At 40.1% G+C, this 27,889-nt stretch overlaps 1 protein-coding gene across 4 annotated transcripts; it reads left to right on the forward strand.

Moving 5' to 3' along the window:
• Positions 1 to 1,612: 1,612 nt before the first annotated feature.
• On the forward strand, positions 1,613 to 11,154 carry PCTP (phosphatidylcholine transfer protein). Of its 4 annotated transcripts, none has more exons than XM_030961975.1 (6): positions 1,613 to 1,824; positions 4,696 to 4,813; positions 8,367 to 8,446; positions 8,780 to 8,951; positions 9,606 to 9,673; positions 10,200 to 11,154. In XM_030961975.1, the coding sequence occupies exons 1-6, from the start codon at positions 1,624 to 1,626 to the stop codon at positions 10,269 to 10,271; spliced, it is 711 nt and encodes a 236-aa protein (XP_030817835.1). In that variant the 5' UTR covers positions 1,613 to 1,623; the 3' UTR covers positions 10,272 to 11,154. The 4 variants fall into 4 exon arrangements, with proteins under 4 accessions (XP_030817835.1, XP_030817836.1, XP_030817837.1 ...); XM_030961977.1 differs by having other exon boundaries at positions 1,710 to 1,824; positions 3,706 to 4,813; XM_030961978.1 differs by lacking the exon at positions 1,613 to 1,824 and adding an exon at positions 3,416 to 3,919.
• The last annotated feature ends 16,735 nt before the right edge of the window (positions 11,155 to 27,889 follow it).

Raw genomic sequence — 27,889 nt, forward strand, 5'->3', positions numbered from 1 at the left:
TTCAGTTTCACTGAGCCCTATTTCAGAGAAACAATGGGACTTGGAAGTGAGACAGCCATATGATAAAAGCTTTGCAAAAGTAAAGAAATATTTCTGCAAGAAAAAAGAAAAACTAAATTAGTCTCACCTCCAGGCCATTGCCTCAAATTCCATTTTAAAGACCAGCTCCTCAGCTGGGTGGGCAGCACAGCTTCACTCAAGTCAACTTAGCCAAGAAATTACTCATAAGGGATGAGCCATAAGAAATGTATTCCCTTGATATTTGTAGAACCAACTGGGCTCACTGAGAGCATGCCATTTTAAGTAATGTTTAAAGAAAAAAAAAAAAACAAAAATAAGCCAAAATATTTATACCTATTATGTAAATATTAGTAATAATAATACATATAAGATTACTACAAAAACTAAAAGAACGGAAATGTTTGCCAAGCACTCTCAGTGGGGAGGTGAGAGCAGGTAAGATATGAGCAGATATTTATTATCATTACTGACATTATTTTATGAAGATGGTACAGGTCAAGTTCTGGCATCAAATTTACATACTGGGAGGAAGTTTGTGAGATGCAATCTTGCCTTCTGCCAAAATGCTCTCTCCAAGGATGAGGGTCAGCCTGTATGTCCAAAGCAGTCAGCCAGAAATCCTCATGCTCTGCTTGCAAACCAATTGACTGGAACTGGAAAGGACAGCTGACATAAGTGAACTCTTTGTCAAAGAGCTCAGCCACTTGGCAAGGAAGCTAGAAACACTACATTATTCCAGCCTTGCACAGAGGTTACCACCAAATACATTGACTGGTGCTGCCAGTCAGTAGGTTTGATGACGTCCCACTGCTCAGAGCTGCTTGTTCTATTCTGAAGACACAGTGTTCAGCAAGAAAATCTCACAGGAATTAGAAGAATAAAGCTGTAACGAAAACAGATTTACAACTCCTGGGAGAAAACCTGCCATAGTCACGCTTTGAAGGCTTTAATGCTTGGCTGAGCGTGATAGGTGGTGTCACTGCAGAGCCTGAGCAAGATGCAAAATCTGTCCCTGGCAGTGGATTCCTCCTGCCTGGGAGCTCATCCCAGTGAAAGTTTTCTGTCTCCTTCCATCCTGCCCACCCCAGTGCAGCCCAGTCTGCCATGGGCCAGAGCCTGCTGCCCCTCCTCTGGGCCAGGCTGGCGGGGCCTCGCTGGGGTGGGCCAGGGCCACTCACCGGCCAAGCAGCTGTACAGCAGGTTGGGTTCTTTACATAATACTCTCATATGTACAGCCCATGACGAAAACTGCCTGTCAAAATGTGAAGACATACAAAAATACATGTGCCCATAGTGTTCAATCTGTGTCCTTGGGGAACACCCCAAAGGGAAGGCCCTGACCTCATACCCACGGACCTGTCCCTGTTCTGGCACCAGGCTGATGTCGCACACACCCAAAGGCGCCAACACTGAGACCGCGCCTAACCCGAGTGCGCACGGAGCGCTCCTGCAGGGCAGGGATGTCCCGAGAACCCGCCGTGACCCCCGAGCCCGCTCCCCCGGCACCGCAGGCTCGGCGGGCCCGGCCCCGGGGCGGAGCGGGGCGGGCCGGACGGGGGCAGTGCCCGGCCGGGGCTTGAGCCCGCCCGGCCGCCGCCGGGGATGGCGGCGCCGCCGGAGCTGGAGGCAGCGGTGGGGATGGCGGCGCCGCCGGAGGCGGAGGAGGCGCTGTCGCGGGGCTTCTCGGAGGAGCAGTTTGGGGCCGCCTGCCGGGAGCTGGACCAGCCGGCGCCGGCCGCGGCGGGGCCCTGGCAGCTCCTGGTGGAGACCATGGGCGTGCGGATCTACCGCCTGTACCACCAGGTGGGCGGGCTCCGGCTGCCGGCCCGGGGCGGCCGGGGGGCGGTGGTGACGGGGATGGGGGGCGGTGGTGGCGGGGATGAGGGCGGTGGTGGCGGGGATGAGGGCGGTGGTGGCGGGGACGGGGGCGGTGGTGAGGGGGACGGGGGCGGTGGTGGCGGGGACGCGGGGGGCGGTGGTGGCGGGGACGCGGAGGGCGGTGGTGACGAGGACGCGGGCGGTGGTGGCGGATGCAGGGTCCGCACGACCCGGTCCGCAGCCGCGGGTTCCCCGCACAGGCCCGGGCTCGGTTTCTCCAGGCTCGCAGAAAGCCGCTTTCCGAGTAATGCCATTAAGTGCTGATGGGAAAGCTGCTGGGCCGCAGTGACCCCGCGGAACCGAGCTTGGGAGCAGCTGGATGGGGAATTCCGAGTGTTCCATGTGCCAGCCTCCCGAGCCCCCTCGGAAGGGAGCGTGGTCGGGGAGCGTGTCCCTAAACATCCCGAGCCCCGCCCGTGTCACAGCATCCTCTCTCCGGGAGCCCTCTCCCTTCCTGCCTCTCTCCAGAACTCCCTTCGCCCTCTAAAATCAGGAGGTAGTTCAGAAAGGGCTGGAATGAAATTCTTCCCTTTTGGGGTGACTAACTTCTTTACAGAACTTCCGTGGTTTAGGAACTGACTTGTGATTGACAGTGTCTTCATTCTGACAGAGATTTATTATTCAATACTGACTTCTAAAAACATATTTAAACATATATATAAATATCCTGTTTTTTTAACTGAGTGATCATAGTTTCCTCTCAGCTCCTTCTGGACTTCATGCTGTTCTTTGCATGACAATTTTGTATTTGTATTCTGAGAAATTATTTCATTATTTTATTATGGTAATGTTAGAAAAAACCAGAAAGCATACAGGGCTGTGCTAAAGTCACAACGGGGTGGGGAAAGCCTCTTTAAAAAACCATCACTTCATAGACCTTGGAATTTTCTTCAGTGATAAATAGTCCCTGTTGACAGTGTGGATGTGATGACTGGCAATGGCAAGAGGAGCTTATCAGTAGGTGCTCACAGCCTAGGGGAGGCTGGGGTGCCTGCCAGGTATCCCTGCAAGAATCAGTGAGTTGCTGGAGTTCAGGCTGCTGGGGGTGTTCCTGCTGGAGTGGATGAAGTAGAGGCTTTAGGATTAGAGCCCAACCCAGAACTGTAAATGCATTGTGCAGTGAATGAAGGCAAAGGAACTTTGGGAAGCTGGAGGCTGGATTTAGCCAGGCTGGATTTAGCCAGGCACGTGGGACCAGGGAAGCCCTGGCTCACTGCAGTGGCTGTGCTGCTATTGTGTGAATGCAGCTGGTGAGATGGAAAGTAGCTCAGGCTTCTTCTCCTCATCCTTTTGTGCTTTTATGCACAGGGACTGTGGAGCTAAAAGGACTATTTGAAACTTAAACCCATTTACAGGTGTCTGTCATTTTAAATGTAGTGTACAAAGCCCCTAGTTTGGGCTGGATGGACAGACTACATAGGATGCAAGGGACCTTTTCAAGTCCAATCTTGTGGCTCTTCTAGGAAATAAATCTACTGTTTTGTCTTTCTGTTGCTTCAGATTGCTGCAAGAGAAGATGAAGTCTAGAAGTTGGGTCTTTGTTTAAAGTTGTTACTGGAAAAATTAGCTTTTAGCACTTACTGAACTGCAACTCCCCTGCAGCAACAGTAGTCCACGAAGCTGAAAACAGCAATAATTCTTCCTGTTGCCTTCTCTTTTTGCCTTGTCTTTCCACCTTCTCTGCAGGCTGCAGAAATAGATCTGAGCCTTCCTGCTCAGTGCTGCATTCCAGCCAAGCTGATTGACTCCTGATGACATGCCTCAGAAAAATGGAAACGTTTCACTCTTGTTTTAACTTTCTTTCAGTAAATTGCTGTTTTTCTTGTGAGAATAAAAATGTTGATGCCTCTTAGAAAGATGATGAGTGCGTGGGGTTACACAGATGCTGAATAGTTCAGGTTTGAAGCTGGTGATTGGTGCTTCAGTGAAGCCACAGTGAAGATGAGTAGCTTAAGCTTCTTGCTCACATTACTGTTTTCTGGTACTTCAAATCCTCATCTTCTGGAGCTGATTTGTGAAGGTGAGGTAAAGAAAAAATTCATCTATTCACTAACAGAATATTGTATAAGCCTTCTTTTCCTTTCCTTGGGAATGCTTTGATTTGATTTCTACACTATATATTTGAAATACTCTCATTGTTTTAATTTTGTCCTGAACTCTCATTGTTTTAATGTAGTCCCGAACTCATACTAACAATGGTACAAACATTGCTCTATAGACACAGATGGAATTACCATATGTTGAAAGTAACACTAAAACAGGAGATACCCTGCACCCCACCCCTTCAGTGCATACAGCTTTCTGAAAGAAAATACCTGATAAATATTGAAGGCAGATATGAGTGCATTGTATGTAAGCATGGACCTTGTAAAGCATTCGTGTATCCCAGCCTGATGTGTAAGCAGAACTAACTTGCCACAAGAATTTAATGCTTCTGGTAAACCTCAGTGTGGGCAGGATTCAGTCCACACTGGCCACTCAAGCTGAAAAGGGGACTGTTTGTGAAGAAACATGCTCCCTCTGGAACTCCTGATGGAATTAAAGGGTACTGGTGTAAGGGAAGGAACAGCCATTGTGCAGGGCAGGTCAGCCTGGCTGGATTTACACTTTCATGTATAGATCTAAAAGTCGAGAGGTTAAAGACTGAATCTTATATTGTTTTCTGAGCACTTGCTTTCATAGCTCTTGAACATATTTGTAATTTGTGCCCCACCTAACTTCCTTCAGCTGTTCTCCCTGATGCAGAGTACTTCCCTTTCCTGTGTGACTTTTCCTCTCTTCATTCTGTTTCCACAGCAATCAGGACTTTATGAATATAAAATCTTTGGTGGTCTTGCTGACGTTCCCCCCAAATTGTGTGCAGATGTCTACATGGACTTGGATTTCAGAAAAGAGTGGGATCAGTATGTTAAAGGTAAGCTCATCTAGGCCGTGTAAAAGCAAGCTGGAGTCCACATTGATTGTTCCCACTAAAACTTTCTTCAAAGGTATTTCGAAGTTACTGCCTCCAAAGACTTTGGGTCAGACTTAAATATCTTTTGGGATAAGGTTGCACTCTGCAAATACAGAAGAAAACACTGAGATGGAATCTCTAATGTCTCAACAGTATTTCTCTTTCCTCTGGAATGAATTCTTTCCATGTTGGTTAAAGCATATGATTGGCATCACTGGTTATGCTGGAGCACTTGTAACTTCTAGTTGTAATGCTTAGGTTAAATTTTAGTAGATGTCTTGGAGAGAAATGGGGTGGTACCTTTTGTGCATCTTTGCACAGGGCAGTGGAGCAGTGCATCGTGGAATAGCAGGTTGGAAGGGACTTCTGGGATCATCTGGTCCAAACTTCCTTGGTGGGAGCACAGTCAAGACAAGATGGCCCAGCATCCTGTTCAGCTGAGTCTTAAAATTTGTCCTTGGGGAGATTATTTCAAAGGCTAATGTCATTATGAAAATTTTTCCTCAGGTTTCCACCAGTTTGATGCATGATGGAATATCTCTTCCTGAAAGCATGGGTTGTTCTTGGCACCTTTTACAGTCAGGAATGGGTGTATTGAGAGTGTATGGCTTTTACAGAGAAAGGAATAACTAATTTAGTTAAGTTTATTTAATGTTGTCTTTGAAAAGGGGCATTAAACCTGGATATTCATATGGTGTTAAAACATCCTAAGTCAGCAGTAACAAGGTAAGGGTGCAGCTGATGTAGGTATCCAGTAATCCATTTATTTTAAAGATGGGGAGCATTTTCTTTTTAAGCCTGTGCTTGAAGTCAGAGCAGGCCAGTAAAACTGAAAAATGGTCTAAGTGTTTTGTTGAACAAAGAGCAGTGTTAAAAACCAAAGACTTGTTAAATGTAGTGCTTGTAAGGTTTAGGACAGCTCCACAGTGAATGATTGCTGATAATGCCAGTGGCTGCATTGATACAGAGACCCATAAATTTAACTCATGTCAGTCTTGGGCAAATTTAAGGAGTAGTGTATTCATTAAGAAGTGTTAATTGTCAAAATGCTCAGTAGCTTTCTTGTAGCAAAAGCCATTTTGCCATTAATGAAACAAAGAGTCAAAGAGGGACTCAGCATTATTGTATTGGATGTAAAAATACTCTGTTGAGTTACTTCAGTAGTCTTTAAGTGCATTTAGGAGAAATGAATGCTTCTTAAATAAACACTTTTTTTTTAATTCCTTCATAGAGAAAAGAAAGGAAGCTGCTGGGGGAAGCTACACCCTTAAAATAAAAACTAGATAATTTTGCAGAGCTGACATTTATATCCTTGCTGACCATGGTTTGTTCATCTCTTAATTTATACTTGTGCTGGTGCTTTAAGTCCAGCATTTCACAGAAATTAACCCTTAGAGGGCATAAATACAATGTAATGCTTTCCTTGCTACTTAAAAATTGACACAAGCCCACCTGTTTTTTAGGATGTTACATATGATGAAAGTGCTAGTCAATGTTTTAAATGTAACCCCAGTTCAACCTGGGTTTTTTCTTTCACATTTGGGAAGAAACCCCAGAAAACTTCCATTGAGAGCCTTCTTGCTCTTGCTCTTGGTGTTACTGTTTTTATTCCTTGGTGCTCTTACAGCCATGCAAGTGGCAGTCCAAAGGAGAATTCTCTGCTGAACTGCTGGCTGGCATTGAAATAAAAACCTGACCAGAGCAGAAGTAGCTGCCTTTTTAACTGAAAAGGCAACTGCTTCTGCATGCTTCTGAATATCCACAACATGTGGACACCCTGAGGCCTGGCTTGTGCTGCAGCTGCCAGTTCAGCAGGGAAGTTGTGACTGAGGTACCACGTGCTTCTGTGGCATGATGCAAAATGGTTGGGCCTGAGCAATACTGAAACTTGCTAGTCCTGATTGCAGCACCTTCCTGGTTGAGATCAGACTTCCCAACAATTTCACAGTAATAACTGACTGTTGAAGCAGTAAGTGCTGCTGTCCCTATTATGGATAGAACGGACTTGTGATCTCTTGTAGTGATGCTAAATGAAATCAGATTATTATTAAAATGCACTGTATTCTGGTTTGAAGTGAATGCAGGTGGGATGCGGTTTATGTATTGTGTATTTTTCCTGTGTTTGCAAAGATACACAGGTAAATGAGGTAGCTAATAACAGTTGTATTGGGGTCTTTGAAACACTGTCATGGTGCCTTTGTAAAAGGAAATCTCTGTGGTTAGGAATGAAAGCTAAGTGAATAATCCAATGCTCCAGTGACCTCTGGTGGAAAACATAAATGTTGTGGATTATTACAACACCAGGTGCATCCAGTGCTGCTCCAGCTGGAGAAGAGGAGAAGCTGTTTCTGTGGGTGACAGCTGAACTGCAGGGCATACCAACAGAATCCTGGTTTGGAATATATTATATAGGGAAAGAATCTCCCATCTGGGGCACTGTTCTTGCCTTGTCAGTGAGATTATTGGTTTATTCTGGCCTCACTTTCAAAAACCTGGCTCTGGAGGATATAGAGCACCTCAGGCACAAGTCTGCTGTAAAGGAAGAAGAGGCCACTGTGACTGTTAAGGTGAACCACCTTTCTGGATCACACTCTTCTTTGCTGCAGACCCTGAGCCAGCAGGAATTAACCCTGGCTCAGCCCCAGGGCTCATCAGGTCCATTGCCCTCAGTGGCAGTTGCTGCCTCAGGGAAGGAAGCTGTGCTGTAGATAGGTTTTCAAACTCGATTATGTGGTTTGATTAGAACGAATTTTTCTCCTTCATGCCAGACTACTCTCCAGCTGAGTCACTGCCATGTTTTAGGCACTATTCTTAGGTTACTTTTTTTTCATATTCTGCTGCCTTCTGATTTGAGTTTCCAGGCAGACTGAAGGTAGTGTAATGGAGGCTCATAAACTGCTCAAGATTCTAGTTTGCTGTTGCACATATATACTGCTGTGAAATTCCTGACAGCTTTTCCAAAATTCATTAATCCTCATGTGAGATGTCTTCAGCTGTTAGAAAGCTGCACTCATCCTAGTTCCATGTTAATTCAGTATAATTTACAAGGGTCATGACATGCCTGTGAAAAAGCACATTGTACTCGTGACTTAGACTTGTGCAGAACATGCACAGGTGAGGAAAAAGCTTTGAGATGGAAAAGCTTTGAATGAGCAAACTGTTGGAAAAGGAATTTGACTCTGTTGCCCTCAGAATTGTTCTCATTTTGTGTTCTGGGGTTTCTGGATTTTTTGTTTGTTTGTTTTGTGGTTTTTTGGGGTTTTTTTTCACCAATTGATCCAATAGCCAAAGAAAAACAGGCCACCTATTTTTGTGTATTTGATTCCTGAACAATCCTGGTACAGAACTTCTTAATGTCTCTTACTGCTAAAATTCTACATACATATCAATTTTGACATCAGGGTCGCATGTAAAATGTGTTCATGTCAGAAATCTGAGCAGTTCTTGATGCCATCTATATTTCTGTTGCAGTAGAAATTAAAAATATCTAACAATCTTCTTCTTTCAATCGTAGAACTGTATGAGGAAACATATGATGGTGAAAAAGTAATCTACTGGGAAGTGAAGTACCCTTTTCCTCTCTCAAACAGAGATGTATCCTTTCAAGTTTTTGTTCCTCTTGCAGTTTTTGCGACTTGGTCATCCAGGAATCCCAACAATGAACTGATTCCATCACTCTGCTGCACTGATCTAAGATCTTGCAGTCCTTGTGTTACATGATTATATGTGGCATGAAGAGGAGTGTGGGTGCCTCTTCCCACATAGAGCTAGAGCTCCCATAGCTGAATTACTGCTCTGCAGGATTGAATCCTGTAGGGACTCGAGAAATAACTTGAAGGAGGGGCTGTTTGTGATGGAATTCACTTGTCAGCTCCTCATCCCTCAAAGTGACATTGTTTTGACGTGGCTCCTCAACTTGCAGTGCAGTATGTCTATATCCGGGAGTGCCGGGAGATGGATGTGCAGGGGAGGAAGATCTGGGTTGTGTTAGCAAAAAGTGTGGCTGTTCCTCAGTGCCCTGAGAAGCCTGGTATTATCAGAGTTAAGAGCTATAAACAAAGCCTGGTAATTGAAAGTGATGGCAAGGCTGGATGTAAAGGTAAGAGGTCAAGAAAATGTGTGACACATCGTGTAGGCAGGGATTGTATATGTTAGCAAAACACACAAAAAGGGGACTGGAAATTTTAAGCCAAGGGTTACTTTAAAATGAATGAAACCTTTGGAAATGTCCAGTGCAGTCCACTGCTGTGAAGAATCTTTTTATGTAGCAGTTAGGCTGAGTGGTTAACAATAGTCCTCTAACCACTTCCTTCTGCCCTCCCGTCCTACCCCCAGTCTGTACTTCTCTTCCTGACAGACAGTTCAGCTGGGGAGACTGCTGCAATTTTCTTAACTCAGCAATGATTCAAGTATTGTGTTTGACAGATGTATAGATTAAAGGGTTTGCCTAGAGCTTGACTTCTGTCTGAGATTAGTCTTTTAAGGACAGTCTTATTTTATAAGACAGAGTGCCAAAAATGGTTTACAGTAGTCTAAATGCCTATTGTGGCTCTGTCAGCTTCCCAGAGGTTAACAGGGAATGCCTGTATTTACTTCACATTTCACTTCAGGACAAGTTGAATTTTTTGTGCAGAATTTAGAGTAGAACTGTTGTAGTTGGTGTTTCAGTGATGCACACTGACAGCTTCTGTCACAGTGTGTTAGAGCTGAGTCTCAGGTCACTGGTATCTGGTAACTTCTCTCTCCTCTCTAGTCTATATGTACTATTTTGATAATCCTGGTGGCATGATTCCAACCTGGCTGGTCAACTGGGCTGCCAAGGTAAGGAAAGGATACAGATAATGATCCTTGGCTAATCTGTTTCAAGCAATGAATTCACTGCAGTCATACCCATCTTCTACGTTTTGGGCAGAATTATTTTTTTCTGAAACAGATATATTGGCATTCCTAGCTTTTACTCTGCCCCATGTTTTCTGTCTCACTATTGTATGCTCTCATGACAATGGTCTTAATTAATTTACTTATTTTAATTCCTGTCAAATTCCTTTGGTTTTTCAACCAGGCAGGTAAATTTCTGCAGCAAACCCCAAATAATCTGTGTTTCAGGGAATCTATACATAGCCTCAAGACAAGCAAACTTCAGTAATGTAGTTTATTCCCAAAATATTCAAAGAATGGCTTGATGCTATGTACCAGATCTTAGACTTTATCTTAGAAAATTGGATATTAGATCTTAGAACTGTAATCTGTCTGAAGTCCTTCATCTATATAAATGGAATGCTCATGTTGCTTATAGTTTTTATTGGTTTCATTATGCAAGAATAACTTTTCTGCTTTTTCTTTACAGAGTGGTGTGCCTGCTTTCTTGAAGGATATACAAAAAGCTTGCCTTAATTATTCTAAGACACGTGGGTGTTGAAATTGATTTTAATCATTTAATTCCTAGATCTCTGCTCTTACAGGAGCAGATGTTATATATTACACTGGATAAAATCTACCTCTAATATTGGAAAGAATTTTATTTTAGTTTGAGTTATGCCTTGAGTTTTATTAGATTTTTTTTCGACTGAAGAGCTGGCCACTGGCAAAGTAGCACCAATATCAGCTGCAGCTTTTGAAAATGCTCAAGTTTAACCTTGTTCCCCATGCTTTGCTTATGCTGGTTGTCAGGTATCAACTAGAGGAGTTCTGTGCTGGTTATGTTACATCCTTGCACAAGAGACAACAATCTTACTAGAAAAATGTCTGAACTTGGACTTCAGATTATCTGCATGTGTTATGCCTGGATCTGCTTTTGCTACCCAAGTTTGTAATTCTTAAACTCTCTGCCTGATATAAACCTAAAAAATGCTGAGGAATGAGGTAAATTACTAGAAATGTGCAGCAGGAAGTCTGTGATGCTAAGCTCCCTTAAATCCAGCTGTAAAAAAATCAAGCCTAGAGCCTTGCATTCACAGCTCCATACTTCTGTATGAAGTGTAAAAACCTTTATTTGTGTCCAGCTAGAAGAAAAAGGAGGTGACTTCTTGCATGTCTGATTTAAGGGGAACAAGTTTTATCTCCAGAGTCAGTAGCCTTATCAATAAAGCAGCTTGCACGCCAACTTGAAACTGGAGGTAATTTTTAACTGGGTGCCTGTCACTGAATGTGGATGAGCTTGATGTGGAACTTGGGCTTGCTTGCATTTTAAAATTTCATGCTAATATAAAGAATGGATGGTGACACACTAAAAGCTTAACTGAGCAGGAAATTAAATTTCCAGCACCTTTTCTTGGGGAGGGTAGGGGGAGGGGGGACAGGGAGTGCATGAAGGAATGAGAGGACATCATTCTCAGGGATTTAAAATATTCAACATTTTTCCTAAATCTAATAAGTCTGGTAATGGAGTAGCTTTGTGTTGTTAAAAAATAAACAATTGAAATGATGCATTTACACCTTGTGTGAATACTTCCAATAAATCATTATTTTGTCCATGTAGTGTTCTTGTTCTGTCTCCTAGGATTAAGAGTTCCATGCTGGGCAGGTCACAAATGACAGGCTGGTACCATGAGCTGCCTTACTTTTAAAGGATTTTGAAAGAATAAGTTGGATTAGAACTAAGCAGGATTCTTGTGTTCTGCCAGCAATTCAGGCATTTTTCGATGTGTTTGACTTGGAGACTGTCACTGGATTGAATATTACAGTGTTACACAACATGATATAACAAAATTTTAAAAGGAGGATGAATCTTCCTGGAACAATGATGCAGACTAATTAATTTGCAGTTTTTTCTGAACAAAACTGACCTCTGTGCCACAACAGTCCAAAACTTTCCTGTGATTGTAAACCTCCCTTAAAATTTGAGTTGAAATGTTTACAAGCAACGTGTACCTAGTGAGCTGAGTATGTGCACAGAGATGAATCATGTATAAAATAGGTCATTTTTTCATTCTTTTCTCCAGACAATCTAATTTTGTTTAGTCTTTAAGGAAGTGAAAGCAGGAGGACGACTGAAAGCATTTTATAATCATGAATTCACTTTGTCTTAGACAGGGTATCCATGTGTGTGCAGTGTGCTGAGACACTGAGGCTGGGAGCTCAGGGGGCTGAATGGCTCCATTGTCAATCCTGCTGAAAATTGGATTTCCTGCAGACCCTGCACTGACTGTGTAGAATACACAGCCTTTGCTCACATATCCATGCTGAAACCATTGCACAGGCAGCTTCTTGTGCTAGACACAACTTTCTAAATTAAAACACGTTTGATTAAACAGCAAATACTAAACCCAGCTTTTCCACTGTTCACAAGCAACTAAGCAATGATGTGAGATGAAAGCAACATCAGATCTTGTCTTTAGTTCCCTGTGGGCTTTTAAAGTAACATAAATATGCAGTGACACTTCAGTTTAAGTCTGGATTACTACACCCAACTTGTATTACTAGGGAAGTAAAGTTCCAGCCTGTGAGATGAGGCTTCCTATCTGCATGGAAGATTGTGACTAGAAAGAGTTGGTATTTTCAGTCTTTGGATGTAAAGACATTCTTAAATCATTTTAGAGCATTATTAATGACTGATTAAATATTGATCTTCCATAAATTATACATGTGTCATGTGAGCCTTTCTGGATAGCTTGAGCAGGAATTTACCTGCAGGAAAAGTTGTTAAGTCACCATGCATTATGAATTCTGGTGCACAGGGTTATAAAACAAGAAACCCCCTTCCCATGCTGTTTGTTCCTGTAGCACCTTGAAGTTGGTTTTGTTTCACCAGCTTGCCTAAAACTGGCGTGCAAAGTTAGTTCTTTTAGTGATCTGTTGTAAGCAAATGATTGTTTGAATAAAAAATGAATGAACATTTCTGTTAGGTGATGACTGAGCCTCTCATCTTCTCTATCCCACCCTAATTAACAGATTGGGAGGTATTACACTACAGATTAACAGGAATTAATGAAGTTTTCTTAGCAGCCAAATAGAACTAGAAAAATGCTGTCGTTTCAGTCAACAAACAGGCATCTGCTCCAAAGTGCAATATCAGAGTTTGCATAAATCATAATAAGCTTTGGATCTGTTCTCATACAGAACTTCTGTTCTAAATTTAGCAGCTCTTACTGAAACATGTTTTGGCATGTTCTTCACAGAAAGAAGTGGTGGTTTTTTTGGAATGACTGCTTCCCCATCCCCTGTTTCCATAAGGAATGATGCTGTAACAAAATGAATATAAACCATTCTTCCACAATGTGTTTCACCCATTCAAATCCATTCTTTCCATGCAATCTCTCTGTAAAATGAATGTATTTGAGTTGGAAGGTAAAGTAAGGCAAAGATTCTCAGTAACCCAAAGTCAACACAGAGAATGATGTTAATTCACAGTCACTGGAGCTGCCTCTTAGAAGATGATGTGCAAAGGGAAACACAAGTTGTCTTTGCTCAGGAAATAACTGGTTGATGCTTCACTTCTCAAGCAGGTCATCATCTGTTTTATGATTTAGTGGAACGAAAATTGTGGAAAGACGAGGGGATAGACTGCTGATGCTAGTCCATGCTAGTAGATGATCTATCTTCCCAGCAGCAATTTTGCTTCCCGTTATGACAGTTTTCTATGTACAAAGAACATTTTCAAAAGGGATCTAATGATATCCTTAAATGTCACTCAGCTGAGAGCAATATCTCCCTGAGCACAGATTTGCCTTCCTCTATCAAGATGATAATTCATAACCAAATTTACTGTCTCACTGTAGTTCTCTGATCAAACTACTACACTTTTAGACAAAAAACTTTGTTTTCACTCATCTCAGTTAAAATATGCTGAAAATTTCCATAGAAGTTAGTTTCCAAAATAGAAAAGAAGGCTTGTGGCAGGAGCAGAGTTGTTATAAATCCAGATGGACTGCATGAAAGATAAATGCATTTTGAGGAGCAATAAAAAAGACCAAATCTCTACACCAAAATTGGTTTTGCTGGGTTTTTTCATACCACTCTTGTTTGCAATTGCAGACTTTGGAGTCCTGATCAATAAGGTAAATAAAACTGGAGTTAAAGCATCCTACTCCTTCTTTGTAACTGCCAAGGAACATATTAATTAGGATTACATTTGCACACATAAAGAGAATGTTATTTTTCTGTTAGCTCAGTGTTCTCTGTTGTTTGAGAACTTGATCATAAACAATTATTCTCATTTGGAATCTGAATGATAAATGTATCCTTAAGTCCTGCTGTGAGACAGGAACATTTTAAATGGGAACTCTCCACTGAAAACCTTCATTTCCAAAGTAAGGACTGCATCCTGTGAATAAGTGTTTCAGTGGAACCTGCCTTAATAATCATGTCAAAAGGCCTTAAACACACATATTCATTTTAGCTGTGAAAAATTTCCTGCATCCTAGCTGTGAAGCAGGTTAAACTGAAAGCTGTTCCTGCATTGTAAGCACAAGTACCTGTAGTATTAAGATTTAAGTGAGTTTGCCTTTATCTCTACTCTCTGTATTTCCTGCAAATTCTAATATTTTTCTAAGGCCTATTTCAGCTCCGGAGGCAAAAGAGATTATGTGATGGACTCTAAGAATCAGGTTTTGCTCCAAGCTTAATTGTCCTGTCATTCTTCATGTATGGAAGAAACCCATGAGAATTAATCATGTTATTCCTAGGATGACAAGTTTGGGATTGAAGCAGTTCTTCTACAACACATAAGGCCAAGGGCTCCTCTGTTCTGTGACCAGAGGCCTGCTGTGAAGTGACAAGGCTCACTGCATTTCTGCATATTTTGGAAGGTTTTAAGTCTTTCCGTGTTTCGATCACTCAGAGCCATGGGGAGTTTGGCTTTTATTATTCCTGGTGCGTATATGTGTCTTCCAAAGCATGATAGAAATTGTGTGTAATTGTCTGGAAATGGATATTTCACATTCAGCTGCAACTTGGAGTTATATTTTAAGAGTGGATTTTAAATATTATTTTTATTGAGACCAGGCTACTGCTGTGCATTTTAAAGTAAATGTGTTTTCTCAGCATGGAAGCCACGGAATCGATTTGTGCATTTGAGTGGATCTCACAAGAGGCCAAAATTGCCTGGCCAACCATTAACCCTGTGAAAGGCTCATGATGCTGTTCAACTATTCAAATTAAAACAAACAGTAGGAACATGCCTTCAGCAGGAAATTACTGTGACACTAGAAGGGCCTATTATCTCAGAGTGTGAGGTGAGCATGTGTAAGAGTACGTGGCCTTACACTGATTTTTTTTCTTGTAACATGGGAATAAACTGACCCTTGATAACATTTAAGGTGTGGTTCTAAGAACCATGAAGTTGAGAGCATTACCACTGAATGAATAATGAGCTTGATAAATTCACTACAATGACAGTCAGGCATTTAGAAAAACAACTTTTAAATTCATTTGGAACAAGTCAGAGAATAAGGATAAAGAAGTAATCTGAGGATCTTTTAAGGTCTTTCAGCAAAGACAGGCCTAGAAGTACCTGCCAGGTCACCAAATGCAATTATAGGCGTCACATAATATAAGTCCTTCCCTTGCATAAAGTAACAATTTTTTCACAATTTTGTGCTTAACCCATCCTCTGTTTCACACTTGTAATTCTGTATGCTCAATATCTCTGCTAGTTTGTTGTGAAAATACAACTTGTGTAGAAAACTTGTATTTTTCTCTTTTTTTTATTTTTTTTTTTAGTGGCCAGTAGATATCAGAATGTTTTATGCCAAAATAAAGAAGGTTTTTCTCAATGATGATAATCAGCAATGAAACGAATTGCTTTGAGAGACTCTAAAATCTCTGGTTTTGGAGATATTCAAAGCTGAAGTGGCCAAGGCCCTGGGAAATTTATCTGACCTTGAAATAAGAGCCAGCCTCAAATTTGTTGCTGCTCTGGTCATCATTTGACTGGATGATGAGATGATCCCATATGTCCCTTCCAAGCTGAATTATTACAAGATTTTCAATATTAATAAAGCTAGGAGATTACAGTGTGAATCCTTCTGAGAAGGCAGCATTATTTTCTTTCCAAATGCTGTTATTTAACAGACTGACTTTCACTGAGATACGAGACACACAAGTGTATGAAAAAACTACAATCAAAATCTGTATTAAAAACAGGTACATAGATATTTTTGGCAAGATACTTTTTGTAAGCTGCTTTATTGCTTTAGTTTCTTATTGTAACTAAAATTATTGGTATGAAGTTGGTAAGAAATCTGAGAAATTTAAACTAAATTATATGAAGGCAGACTTTCTGAATTTTTGTTAGTGAAACAATACCATAATAAGCATTACATTACATTACATAAGCAATAACATTATTGAGTGAGAGCATGGTGACTAAGTTGGGAAAAGGCCAGCAAGAGCAAACTGAGGCTGAGCTGCACACTCCCAGAAATGTTACTGGTGCCATTTGTTATTGCTCATTTCCTCTTGCATCCAGCAGCTGCAGATCACATCTGAAAGGTTAAAAGCTGGGAAAGGGCCAACTGGGCAAGGTTGAGATGTAATCAAAGAGAAGATGAAATGCAGATTTAGAATAGCTAAGAATTCCATGATGATCCTGTAGTTTTACCTTAACTATTGAGGTAGTATTTTTAAAGACAGCATGCTAAGCCAAATAGCACTCACAATATTTTCGCCTTATACATGGTGGACTCTCTTTTTGTCAGATGGGAATCTATATTCAATCACATTTAATTAAAATTAAATTCATATTAAAGGATATTTACTGTTAGTAAGTAGACTCTTATTCTCCAGATCTGGTGCTTATTACCAGCCCAATTCAATATTTAGCAACAGAAGAAGAACAAATCTTTGTGTTGATCCCATTAAGGATCCTCTCCCCAGCCCAATGATGGATATTTCCAATTGACATTTACTGCTGAATACAATGTCCTTTATTGTCACATGTCTTCCCTTTTCCCTTCCCCTTTCAATACTGTGTCAACATTTGGGATGAGCCCAAATCCTAGTGTGTGATCTGACCTTCTGACATCATAGCCCACTGAGCTACCAACCTGACCCTGCTTCCTGCTCCACAGAGGGAGCACAAACAGCACTCTCAAGGATCATCTTCTGCCCAGCTATTATTTTTATGTCTGTTGTTGCTTGTCCATTTCAGTGTATTATAAAAATCTTGCATGTATTCTTGGTTGCCTTCCCAAAATATGTGTTTGGATCTGTGTATCTGTATTTATGTGGGAATAGGAACTATGTCTTTTGGAATTTGTAACTCTTGAAATTAAGAAAAATGAGGGGGTAGAATAAAAATCACACTGAAAACACAGTAGTAAATATGAAATGATGTTGGTCAGTGTTAAGCAGGGCAAGAGCATTCTCAAAACAAACTATGGTTTTCGTTTAAATTATGTAATTAAATATATCCAGTATATTTTATAATAAAATCTTCAATTTAAACAACAGGGCAGTTTTTCAGGGGCATTAGTGTCTTTTTTTTCATTTAGCAGAGAGATATTTTGAAATATGCAAATTGCATGTTTTCATTTTCTGGCCCAAATAATGAAGGAACACCAATGTTCCAGAGTTGGCCAGAGTCCCCAGAAACAGGACTATCTTCTAATTTGTAAAGCTGCAAACTGTGTTAGTTTAGCACAGTGGCACTACTGGAAACGACAAGTTCTTAGGGCATTTTAGATAAGATAGCTTTGACTTTTGCTGTTTCCTGTTTTCTCCTCATATTTTGAAAGGTAAAAAAAAAAAAAAGAATAATCTGCATTTCTCCACCCTTGCCTTGCAGAGAGGCTCCAACTCAAATATTATTTTCTTTGGGAGTAAGTTTGTTTACAGCTGCAAATAAAGAGAAAACCAAAAAAGGATCCTTTTAAACTCTTCAGAATGGCAGTTTCAGTAAAACACCTTCAGTGGTTTCCCAGCAGAGATCAAAGGAATGAAATCCCAGAGGGCTTGGGCAGTGGGGTCTATTTTTGGTAGTGAAACATCCACACAGTTCCTCTGCTTTACTGGGGATATCAGAGCAAATTGCAAATGCTGTAGAAGCTTATTCTGATGTCACAGCTTTTGGGTGGGTTAAAAGGACAAATACTGAGCCTTTCACTTTGGATTCCTCTTTGTTAGTTGCTGCTTATCAAGCAAAATGGCATTTTTGTCTACCTCACCTTCGTTTTCCCACAAACAGCAATTACTTTTTTTCAAGTATTGGGGAAATCTGTAATAGAGTAAAGTACCTGAATAAATAAGTTTTAATTTTTCACTTGGTTTTAAAACATACATTAAAAATAGTTATTTGATTTGTTTCAAATGCAAATACAAAATATTTAAGCTTTTCCCACCTCATCTTCTTCCCACTTTTCAATTATTAATTACTAAAAATAAAGTGGAGCTAGAGAAGGATGCTAAGAAAGGTATAGCAGCGAGGAAAATAAATCTGATGTGGGCAGAAAATAGGCACAATGCTCCAATTGTCATTGAAAAATGAGGGAAAAACTATTTTTATTTTTGTGAAATAATTTAATGTTTTTCAGCTCATTTTCCACTGCTGCAGAACAGTTAATACTCTGGATAAAACAGAGGCAAAATATTAAACTTGCAGAAGGAAATAACCCTCTCCTCACAGCTGTGTGGCATGGGCAGCACTTGAGACTCATTCCCTCTCACACTGCTTAAGAGTTCTAACACTGGCTTCGCTCCATATCTCTACTTCCCTCTCAGCAGACCCTTTAGCAGAATCCTGCTTTTCCCCTGGGTGGATTCTGCCTGTGTTGAAGAGTGGCTGCACAGGGCAGCACAGTCAGAAATATCCACCTCTTCAAAATGTTGATGATGCTGCCTCATAAGGGAGCAAACTCAGAATGAGTTGGAACACCCCAGTTTGGGAACCAAAGGGGCACTGCAGGATAGAAATAAATACATTTAGTATTATCCTAAATTTGGCTTCAGAGAGCAAACCACTGTCTGCACAGGGAATATGATCATTCCTTAATGGACTTCAGACAGCAGATACTGATAATTTGAGGATGCTGACAAACAAAACTGCTGTGCTCTGAGCCAGTGGGTGATGTTCTAAATTGGCAGCCTCGTTGTCTTACAGCATGACCTTGCATCTGCAGCCTGGTGAGTCAGCTGGCAGCAGGATCACTGACTCTGGAATGTGGCAGAGGGGAAGGAAAGCAAAAATACCTCAGCACAGAAAGGCATGCATGGGAAGTAACTGAGGGCAAAGCAGCACCTGGAAAAGGGCAGTAAATAGAGCTTAGTAGTGAGGAAAGACTACAGGAAGCTGGGTACCCAAACAGAGGAGAGCCAGGAAGGAATATCAAAGCATTTGCAAAGGGCCACAGGTACCACATGACAAACAAGGGCACCACCGGGCACACAGCCCTCAGTGGTCTGTGCTGAGACAACAGGAGCAATGTAGACACAGTATTCTTTTTTTTTTTTATCTGAGAAGTCACATCAGCATTTGGTTTCCTTTTTCCTGATACTTTCCTGATGTTTCATGTAGCTTTGGAGAAACACCAGAAAAACATTGAAAAAACAAATTTTATTTAGCTATAAAAAATAAGCATTTTCCTAATTTGTGCTATTCAGAGACTAAAGTACATCTCTAATACTTTTGTATATTAAAAAAATGTAGGATCTGGCCATCACTGAAGAAAAAACTGAAGCAGACTCTAAGTTGGGACTATCAGTCCCTAGGAAGGCCCTCACTGAAGTTTATGCGAGAATCATACACAGAAGCAAATTCTGGTGCAAATATTATACAGAATTTTTACCCTGCAGTTTTGCTGTCTCAGTGAATTGAATAAGAAACCTCTATTCAATATTTAAAATCTCATAAAATCCCTGCAACACACATGTGCACAAACAAATCACATCCCATCTGGTCACAGCCATCTTTGAGTATTTGTTTAATGGCTCCCTGGCTGTGAGGACTGCAAAAATACTTGAAAACCAAGTACACCCTGAGATCTGGCAGCTGGAAGTTTTAAGTCTTCCTCAAATAATGAAACTCAGCAAAATGATGAATTGCCAGCCTTGTTCTTGGATATATTAATTACAGACTGCAACTGCCTGCACAGGGTGAAGTCCTGCACTAAGACAGTGGGAGCTTTGCTTTCCTTTCACCTACACAGGCTTTTTTCAGTTCCTGTTCATGTCCAGTGTGACCCAAAAAGATTAATTTTTTCTATGTTCTGATTTTTTCCTGGTCACCCTGAGAACAGGGAAGCACTCAGTTTTATGCTTTTGTTTACTACTAATAAAAACAGAATGGATGAAAATGTCATTTTGTCTTTTAAACATCTACCGGGTAACATCTTTTGGATTATTAGTCAAAACTGCCTGAATAAATGTAAAATATTCCTTCTGCTCCTCCCCAAATTCAAAATTTTAGACAGTTTCAGAGAGCCCATTTTAATACAAATTAAGAAAATGCAAAATCCCCAATGTTTTATCTGCAGTTGGTTGCCCTCTACTTTCTTTTGTAAAGGGAGATTTTAAAGTACATGAAATTTGCTTATAATTAATTGTGATCTAAGGTTTTTAAATTAAAAATATTTTATTAAAATTAAGGCCCAAACCAAATCTGCTTAGGCTGTGGACATTTAATGACATAAATATTTCAAAATGTCTCTACTTTTATGGGCAAATTTTTTAAAGAATTGAACTAGATGGATTAAAACTTGGAAATTTTGCTAATCCTATTTAGGGTTGGAAATCCAGACTTTAGGTTCAGCAGGTCAGAATGGGATTGTTCACTCAGTTCTATTACTAATTTACTATGTCCCTGTAAAGGTTAACTTAATGTTTGTGTGCTTCTCTTTACACACAATGGATCTTTTATATGGGTCTAATTATGGCGCAGAAGATTGATAATTTCAAGGAACAAGCATTGTCCAAAATATAATTCATAGAAGTTTCTAACAGTTTGCTGTTTGTCACTGAGACTTACCGTGGTATAATATCACCAATATCTGAAATATACACACTGAAATATCTGAAATTTCACACTGAAACCTTTTCTCATCCATCAATAACTTGTCTCAAAAGATGGATTCTGGCATTTATGCCTTCATTTGAGGAGAACAGGGTCTCTCACTCTCTCAAATATATATAAACATAACATTTTGTGTCACCACATTGCTCATGGCAACAGCATATAAAGGTTTGCCTCTGAAGAGATTTACTCTGTGAGGACCCTATCTGTGAAAAGTTAGAGGGGAAAAAAGGAACCAGTGTAAAATTGTCAAGTGTACTGGTTCTGTTGATAAAATATTGCTTCTGCTTGAAGGAGTGCGGGAAAATGAAGTGCAAAGGACAGGATAGAATCCTCATTATGGCTGAAATGAAATGAGAGAGTAGTCAGTGTAATTGCAATGAAAACTTGCTTTCATGAGTTTATCTTGATGTGCTTTCATCAACATGTGCACTATTTACACACTAAAGACAGAATATGAGAGAAAGTGCTTCACTGAGTCAAAGGCAGAACAAGAAGTGAAACTCAGGTTTTCTGAATCAACCACTACAAACCCATGCAAGACACTTTGACTTTCTCATTAAATAAACAGCATGTGCGCAACTCTACAATGCTTCTTTGGGTTAAACTTCACTCAAGAACATCCAAGTTCACTCACACAAACTTTTATTAGTCAAAACTTTTCCTCAGCAAAGAAGTCTGCTCAGTCCACAATCAAGAGGTGTTTTGGGGAAAGAAAGAGACAAAGTTCCTCTTTGAAAAGATGGCTTGGATATTCCTGAAATCATAGCTCTATCTTCAATCTATCATCTCCATATCAGCACGTTACCAGGAGGAGCTTCTGCAGGGAAACCAGGCAAGTGTTTAACAGCTCACAGACTGTTCCACATCTGTTTTGGACAATCAGAACAGAGATTCTTGTACAGTTACTTCAACTTGCACCCAAGGAAAACCCCCAGTGTAAGAAAACTGCAACTATATTTTTGTACACTGTCTTTAACATCATTTACTTTTATCTTATATTCAGTGCAATTTCATAATGGCAGATTTGCCTAAATGTGACAGGCATAAAGCACTTTGATTTCACTGGTGTCTGAACTAACAATATCTACAGTTTTCTTGGCAGACACAAAAAGAGTTTCATCAGGTGGCCCTTGCTGGGAAGGGGCTGTCTGCAGCCTGAGAAATGGGGGCCGTGTGCATCTCAGAGCAGCTTCAGACTGACGACCGAATCAAGATCAGAGGAGAAATGCGGCTGCATTTTGCACTATTTCCATTTCCCAGCCCAGATCAGCAGTGTCCAGGTTTCCCTGGAAGTGCAATATAGCACTGCCCTCTAGTGCCGTGCGCCAGACCCAGCATGGGCCCAACGGCTCAGACGCAGAATTGTTACAGTACACGGAAGCATTAGGTTAAAGGATTTCATTTCCTATCCGCTGCTCTCTGTGTCAGCATTCTGCAGAGTAATGTGATGACTTTTGGTCAGGCCCTGGGATCTGCTTGCTGCTTATATGGAGTAAAGTGAGGATGCAACAATGAAAAACTCCAAAACCAGGCAAGAGGCATGAAAGAAACTATGATAAAAAAGTGAGATAACATCAGAGGAGGGAGTTGTTCAATGAGCCAATAATCCCCAGGCAGGGTAGGGTTGTCTTTTCCTCCATGAAATAAACCCCCCAGAACTCTCAGGTGGCTTACAGATGGTTTCCCATCGAGTTTTTCCTGAGATCATATAAGAAAAATTTCAACATTCAAGACTAAGGCAATTTATCGGTCAATATTGAGTCCCTCTACTCATAATGAAAAGAATTATAATTAAAGTTTTGCTTTATGAGACCAGCTTCTGGATGCTGATAAAACACTTGGTGGGAAATGATTCTGAACCACAAATAAAAGGCTGCCAAAGGAAAAACACATTGGAACTGCATGGGCTCTGAATACAGTTAGGTAGGATGTGACTAAAATAACTTTGGCTGTCAGCACTATCTCATGTTTATTGATGGCTGTAATTGTTACTGCTGCAGTAGGAGGAAAGTTGAAACAAAAAAATATTCATGCTGAAATAGTTCAAAACTTGATCGAGAACGTACCAGAGTCCATGAGATCTTTGATTTGAATTTTGGGCCAGTACTTCAAATTGTGTAAAGAGAACTCAAGCATGGCTCATAACTGGCATGAACAATGTAGAGTTAAAATATCTTCAGGGGAAGATTCATGAAAAAGTCTTTTCTGCATTTCTGTAATTTAAAACCTATTACTTTTTCCCCAGATAGAGATGCTGCTCAGGAACTAGAAAGGTTAGGATAATTATTCATTCAGTTTGCACAGTACTGGGAAAAGTCCTTCAGCTATAGTCTTCTTTTTAAAGTATATTCTGTATCAAGGTGATAAACTGAATGTAAGCAGCGTGAGCATCATTCAGCATCCACTGAAATCTTTAAGTGATCTCTTTTTACTTCAATAGTCATCTGACTAAGCCCTGAAGGCAAAATTATAAGTTAAAATTAAAATTTAAAGTTTTTTTAAGGATTCAGGGTTTTTTTTGTTTGTTTGGGTTTTTTGTTTTGTTTTGTTTTTGTTTTCAAACATGACTCAAAGTAAAAATGAAACAAATGACATTTTCTCTCATATCTTTATTTTGGATCAAAGCAATGAGTTCTTATTTATGCTTTCCTTTTTACTGAAGCAACTGAATAGTTACTTCATGGTTTATCCCACTGAGATGAAGTAGTTTGATAAATTATGTATTACACCAAAACGTGATGTTATAAAATTGCTTTCTTTTATTGACAGAGGATGAAATGTTACACCAGCTGCTGCCAAATACAGTCACTCATAAGACATTTGTGACAATCTCTTAGTATAATCAGTTTTATATAATTTAGGTAGCTGTCTTCATTTCTCTGTTTGGTGAAAGTAAACCATAAGAAGTAATACTTCTTGTCTTTTTTTCCAGTGAATTGAATTATATAGCTTGGAACAAGAGTAGAAATAATACTTCAGAGTTATTTCTAGGAGAGCACAGAGGAAAGCAACACATTGTCATAGTTCAAAGCAAATATTTTTCTATTTTTAGACACTTCTACCTTGCAACATGCAAAAACCCTACAATAACATCTAGCCAAGTACACTTCAGCCCAACTTCACCCTATAGCAAATGGAACGCTAAAAATGGTAAAATCCAAGACAAATTTGTAACATTTGTTTCTTGAATTTAATAAAAATACCAAACAGGAGTGCTGGTGAGATCTGCAACAGCCCTCTGGTGTTACAAGAAGCAGATTACAGATCAAATCTTCATTTCCTTTTGCCGTGTATTGGGCTAACATTTTATGACCTTTATAAAAGATCAGAACGAGGGGAATGCTGTCATTTTGCACTGTTTTGTGCAAGAAGAGCCCAGAATCAATCCTGTCTTGAATTTACCATTCAGCCTGTAAGTCATCCTCGCTGCTGCAATGATTGCAGGAGCTAATCATTTACCTCTGTGTTATCACCACAGGATGTAGCAGTGATGTACTTATAAATGATCTTCTTGAGCAAAGGCCTGCAAGCTTGGCTGCTCCCTCCCCTTTCTGGTCCCTCTCCCATCTTGTGTATATTCAAATCATCATTCAGGCTCTTCTGATACAACATTTTCCAGCATCAGTGTCAGTTCCTGTCTCCCAGCCCCAGATGGATGACCAATAACATCAGCTGGGAATGAGCTTTTTATTACTGGAATTCCTTGTGCAGTGCAGACTCATTCACTCAATAACTCAAACCAGGCATACAAATCTCCTGGCTTGGCAAAGAATTAATCTTCCTTCAAGCTACCAAAGACTAAAAAGAGCACCTAAAAACCTGGCCATTAGCTGTTTCTTTTATTTGCAATGTACATAAGGCCAGAGCAATAGCAAATGGAGTTATTGCTCACTGAAGAGAAATTATGTTTTTTCTAATCTGCAATTAAAACAGGCTTGACACACATTAGTACAAGAATATTGCTTTCAAGTCAAACATTTTCCTATTGTTGCAACAACAGCAATGGAATAAGAAACTGAGTGACAGAAGTTGCAATCCTGGGAGCTGTTAATGATGGATCTGAAGCTGGTTTTGTTCTGTGACCTTAATGAGAGGTCTGATCCAAGAAGGGAGGCTGCTGAAGCATGTAGGAAACAGCCCCTTTCATAAATTGGACTTAGCTGAAATCAGCTTCTAGAAAAGATTGGGCCAGACTTATTCACAAAGTTAAGGCCAGTCCATCAAGGAAATAGAAAACAAATATTCAATTGCTGCGTAAGCAGCATTACTCTACTGATCCAACCTATGTCTTTTTTGGAAAGACCAACATCTTTCTTCTGCTGTAATTGATGTCATGTAAACTTGGCAACACAATGGTAACTGCAGAAGCTGATCCAAAAGAACATAACCAGAAATGGATTCAGTTTGAGAAATCAATTAAGCAAGGATTTAGCTGCAAAAATGAAATTGCTGGTCTGAAGTGTAAAACCAGCCAGAAATATCATAATTGTTGATTGTAAGCTCAATAAGTCTTACTGACCAAATATGCAAATACTTCCCTATCTGAACCTGAAAAAAAGGGGCGTGTTGTGACAGTAGGATGACTTTCCTTCAGATTATATAAAAATGATGGATGGGAATGATTTGTGGCATGGGAAAGTTTGCTCTTGTCACAAGGGAAAGAGCTACTAAAAAAGCAGCCTTGGGTTGTCTCAGGGGTAAAGATTTTCTTGATTGAGATTATTTATAGAGAATTAGTTTTTATGGTGGGCATTTTATTATTTTCTTTTTCTCTTGAAAATTCCATCCGTTCCTTGTGATTCATTTCAGATGTTCCAGATGAATGAAGCATATCAAGGTGTCTTTTGTAGAAAAATTCCAGCAGCAACTCAGTAAACTCACCATCACTGTAAGTAAATCCAACAATCAGAAAATTACTAACATTTGTCAAAAAGGTTCTGTCTTTTCCCTGGAATAATACTGGAAATAATATTAAAATACTGGAATAAAGTACGGAATAAATGGCATACTTTGAAACAAATCTTCCACATCCCAGAGTGCCTGTATATGTATGTATGCTGTAATGAATTTCTCTCCAGCTAGATAAGAACTCTCATGAGCAGTCTGCATATTTAAAATATTTTCTGCCGGGATGGACACTTTGCATGGGAAGCTGATTGCTGCTTCTGCTTTATTGTACTTGCAGAACAGGCTCATTGCCATGGCTGTGCTGTACCAGGGTTAGTGCACCACGCTGTCTGCTGTACTTCAGCAGTTCTATTATATTACCATGATTATAATCTGAGAGCCCATTCGCTGGAACATTTATTCTTCTAAATTTCTCATCAGTGGTTCTACGGAAAATAACAATTTTTATTCCATTAAAATATCCTATGTTCATGCTTTCATTGATGGAAAAGGCTCTTAAAAATCAACCCTTAAAACCCTATCTAATAATGTCTGTTTGCTAAATCCTAAGCCACTTTAGGATGATGATGATATGATTTAAAATTCAGATTAAAAAGAAAGATACAATTAAATACCATTAAAATTTCAGGACAATGCTTAGAGGGCTATATTGATAGATTATGCTCTTGTCTTTCTTCCAATCTGTTCTTCGGATCGTTCTGACTCTTCTCTGGACCTTCGATATTTGCCTCCCCAGAGAGACTGCTGGAGATGAACTGATGCACTATATCACACAAAATGCTTTATATCTCCAGCCTCACCCTGTCCCACGTCCATTTTCTGAATACAGAGGCTTCTAAGGGTTGTCAGGAGGCATAGGAGCTGTGGGCAAAGTGTTTTCTGTGCACAGATTATATGGATACAATCTCTTGTTACAGTGGAAATGAGGCAATATTGGGTTTCAAAGTAATTTCTCAGCCAAGTCTACAAAGTGAGGATGAAACGATGACATACTCATGCCACAGAGAAGCTGTTCAGTTGTTCTTAGAATATGTGCTGTGCATAAAGTAGAGGTTTGTTTGGCTTATTTACACCTATAAACGTTGCTTCTACACAACCCCCCACCCCATCTTTGGGAACAACTTGGACTCTATGTTATTTCATTTCTCTGTGGCACTCAGCACCAGACAAAAAGGGAATTCTCCCTCTCTCCATCCCTGGTCATTTTTAATAATTTCTGTGGACCCTTGGGCACTATGCAGTAACAGATGCTGTGAATCACGAAACTGGACTGCAGAGCACCGAGATGCTAAAATATAATCCTGATGAGTATTGGAACAGCTAAATCCCCTGCAAAGAGCAAAAACAAAAAACCCAAACAGACTAAACCCCCAACATTATGGACTTAGAGACAATCCTAAGGCTCTTGTAAATCACCACTACCTGCTCTGACTCCCCTGAAATTCTGACAATGTCAGCCATCTGAGACTGGTCCTCCTCATGCAGCAATGTGGAGAGTATTATGCTTTACCACAGCTTTTAAAAAGGGCAATTCTCATTCTGACTGCCCTTCTCCATTTTTAACAGGACAATAAGGAAGGAATGTACTGTTTCCTGTCTTTTAAATAAAGTATTTTCCTTCAATCCCTTTTTCTTGGAAAAAAAAGGAATTGTAAAGGTAGTTTTAATTTCCACTCTTCTTATTTTCTTGAAAGATAATTCTCTTTTTCAATGAAAATAGAAACAAACAGTTGAAGATGGATCTTCATCCAGAGAAAATATAATTAGAAAGCAGTTTCTTCAAGGAGGAGTGACATTCATCTGTTTGAAGACACAGGATCTTTTAGCAGAATTAGAATGGGCTCATTTTACAGCTGAGTACTTTGTGTCTCTGCCCTCCCACCTTTGGGTATTGTATTTCACCATGTTGTCCAACGGCTGCCTAGGAAACACTGAGGCCCAGTTTGAGACATTGCATGTCTCAGTCCTTCCCTTTTGAGCCATTTGTAGTTCTGGATCATTGGAAATAGCATGCTTTAAATAAGCAAAATTTATTTATTAATCAAATGGGCAAATCCTTGCTTAAGTAGTTAACGTTCTTCCTACTTCACATCACCTCCAGATCTGAATTACTGGATGATTTCTTGTATCAAATTCTAAATATTGAAGTCTATAGTTCCTTGTAGAAAAATGCTTGTATATTT

This window comes from Camarhynchus parvulus, chromosome 18 (assembly GCF_901933205.1).
Source record: "Camarhynchus parvulus chromosome 18, STF_HiC, whole genome shotgun sequence".
Taxonomy (NCBI): domain Eukaryota; kingdom Metazoa; phylum Chordata; class Aves; order Passeriformes; family Thraupidae; genus Camarhynchus; species Camarhynchus parvulus.

Coding starts and splice junctions, on each gene's coding strand:
- PCTP (XM_030961975.1), top strand. CDS start 1,624: ATGGCGGCGCCGCCGGAGCTGGAGGCAGCGGTGGGGATGGCGGCGCCG. Junction 1,825..4,695: donor TCTACCGCCTGTACCACCAG/GTGGGCGGGCTC, acceptor CTGTTTCCACAG/CAATCAGGACTTTATGAATA. Junction 9,674..10,199: donor TGGTCAACTGGGCTGCCAAG/GTAAGGAAAGGA, acceptor TTTTCTTTACAG/AGTGGTGTGCCTGCTTTCTT.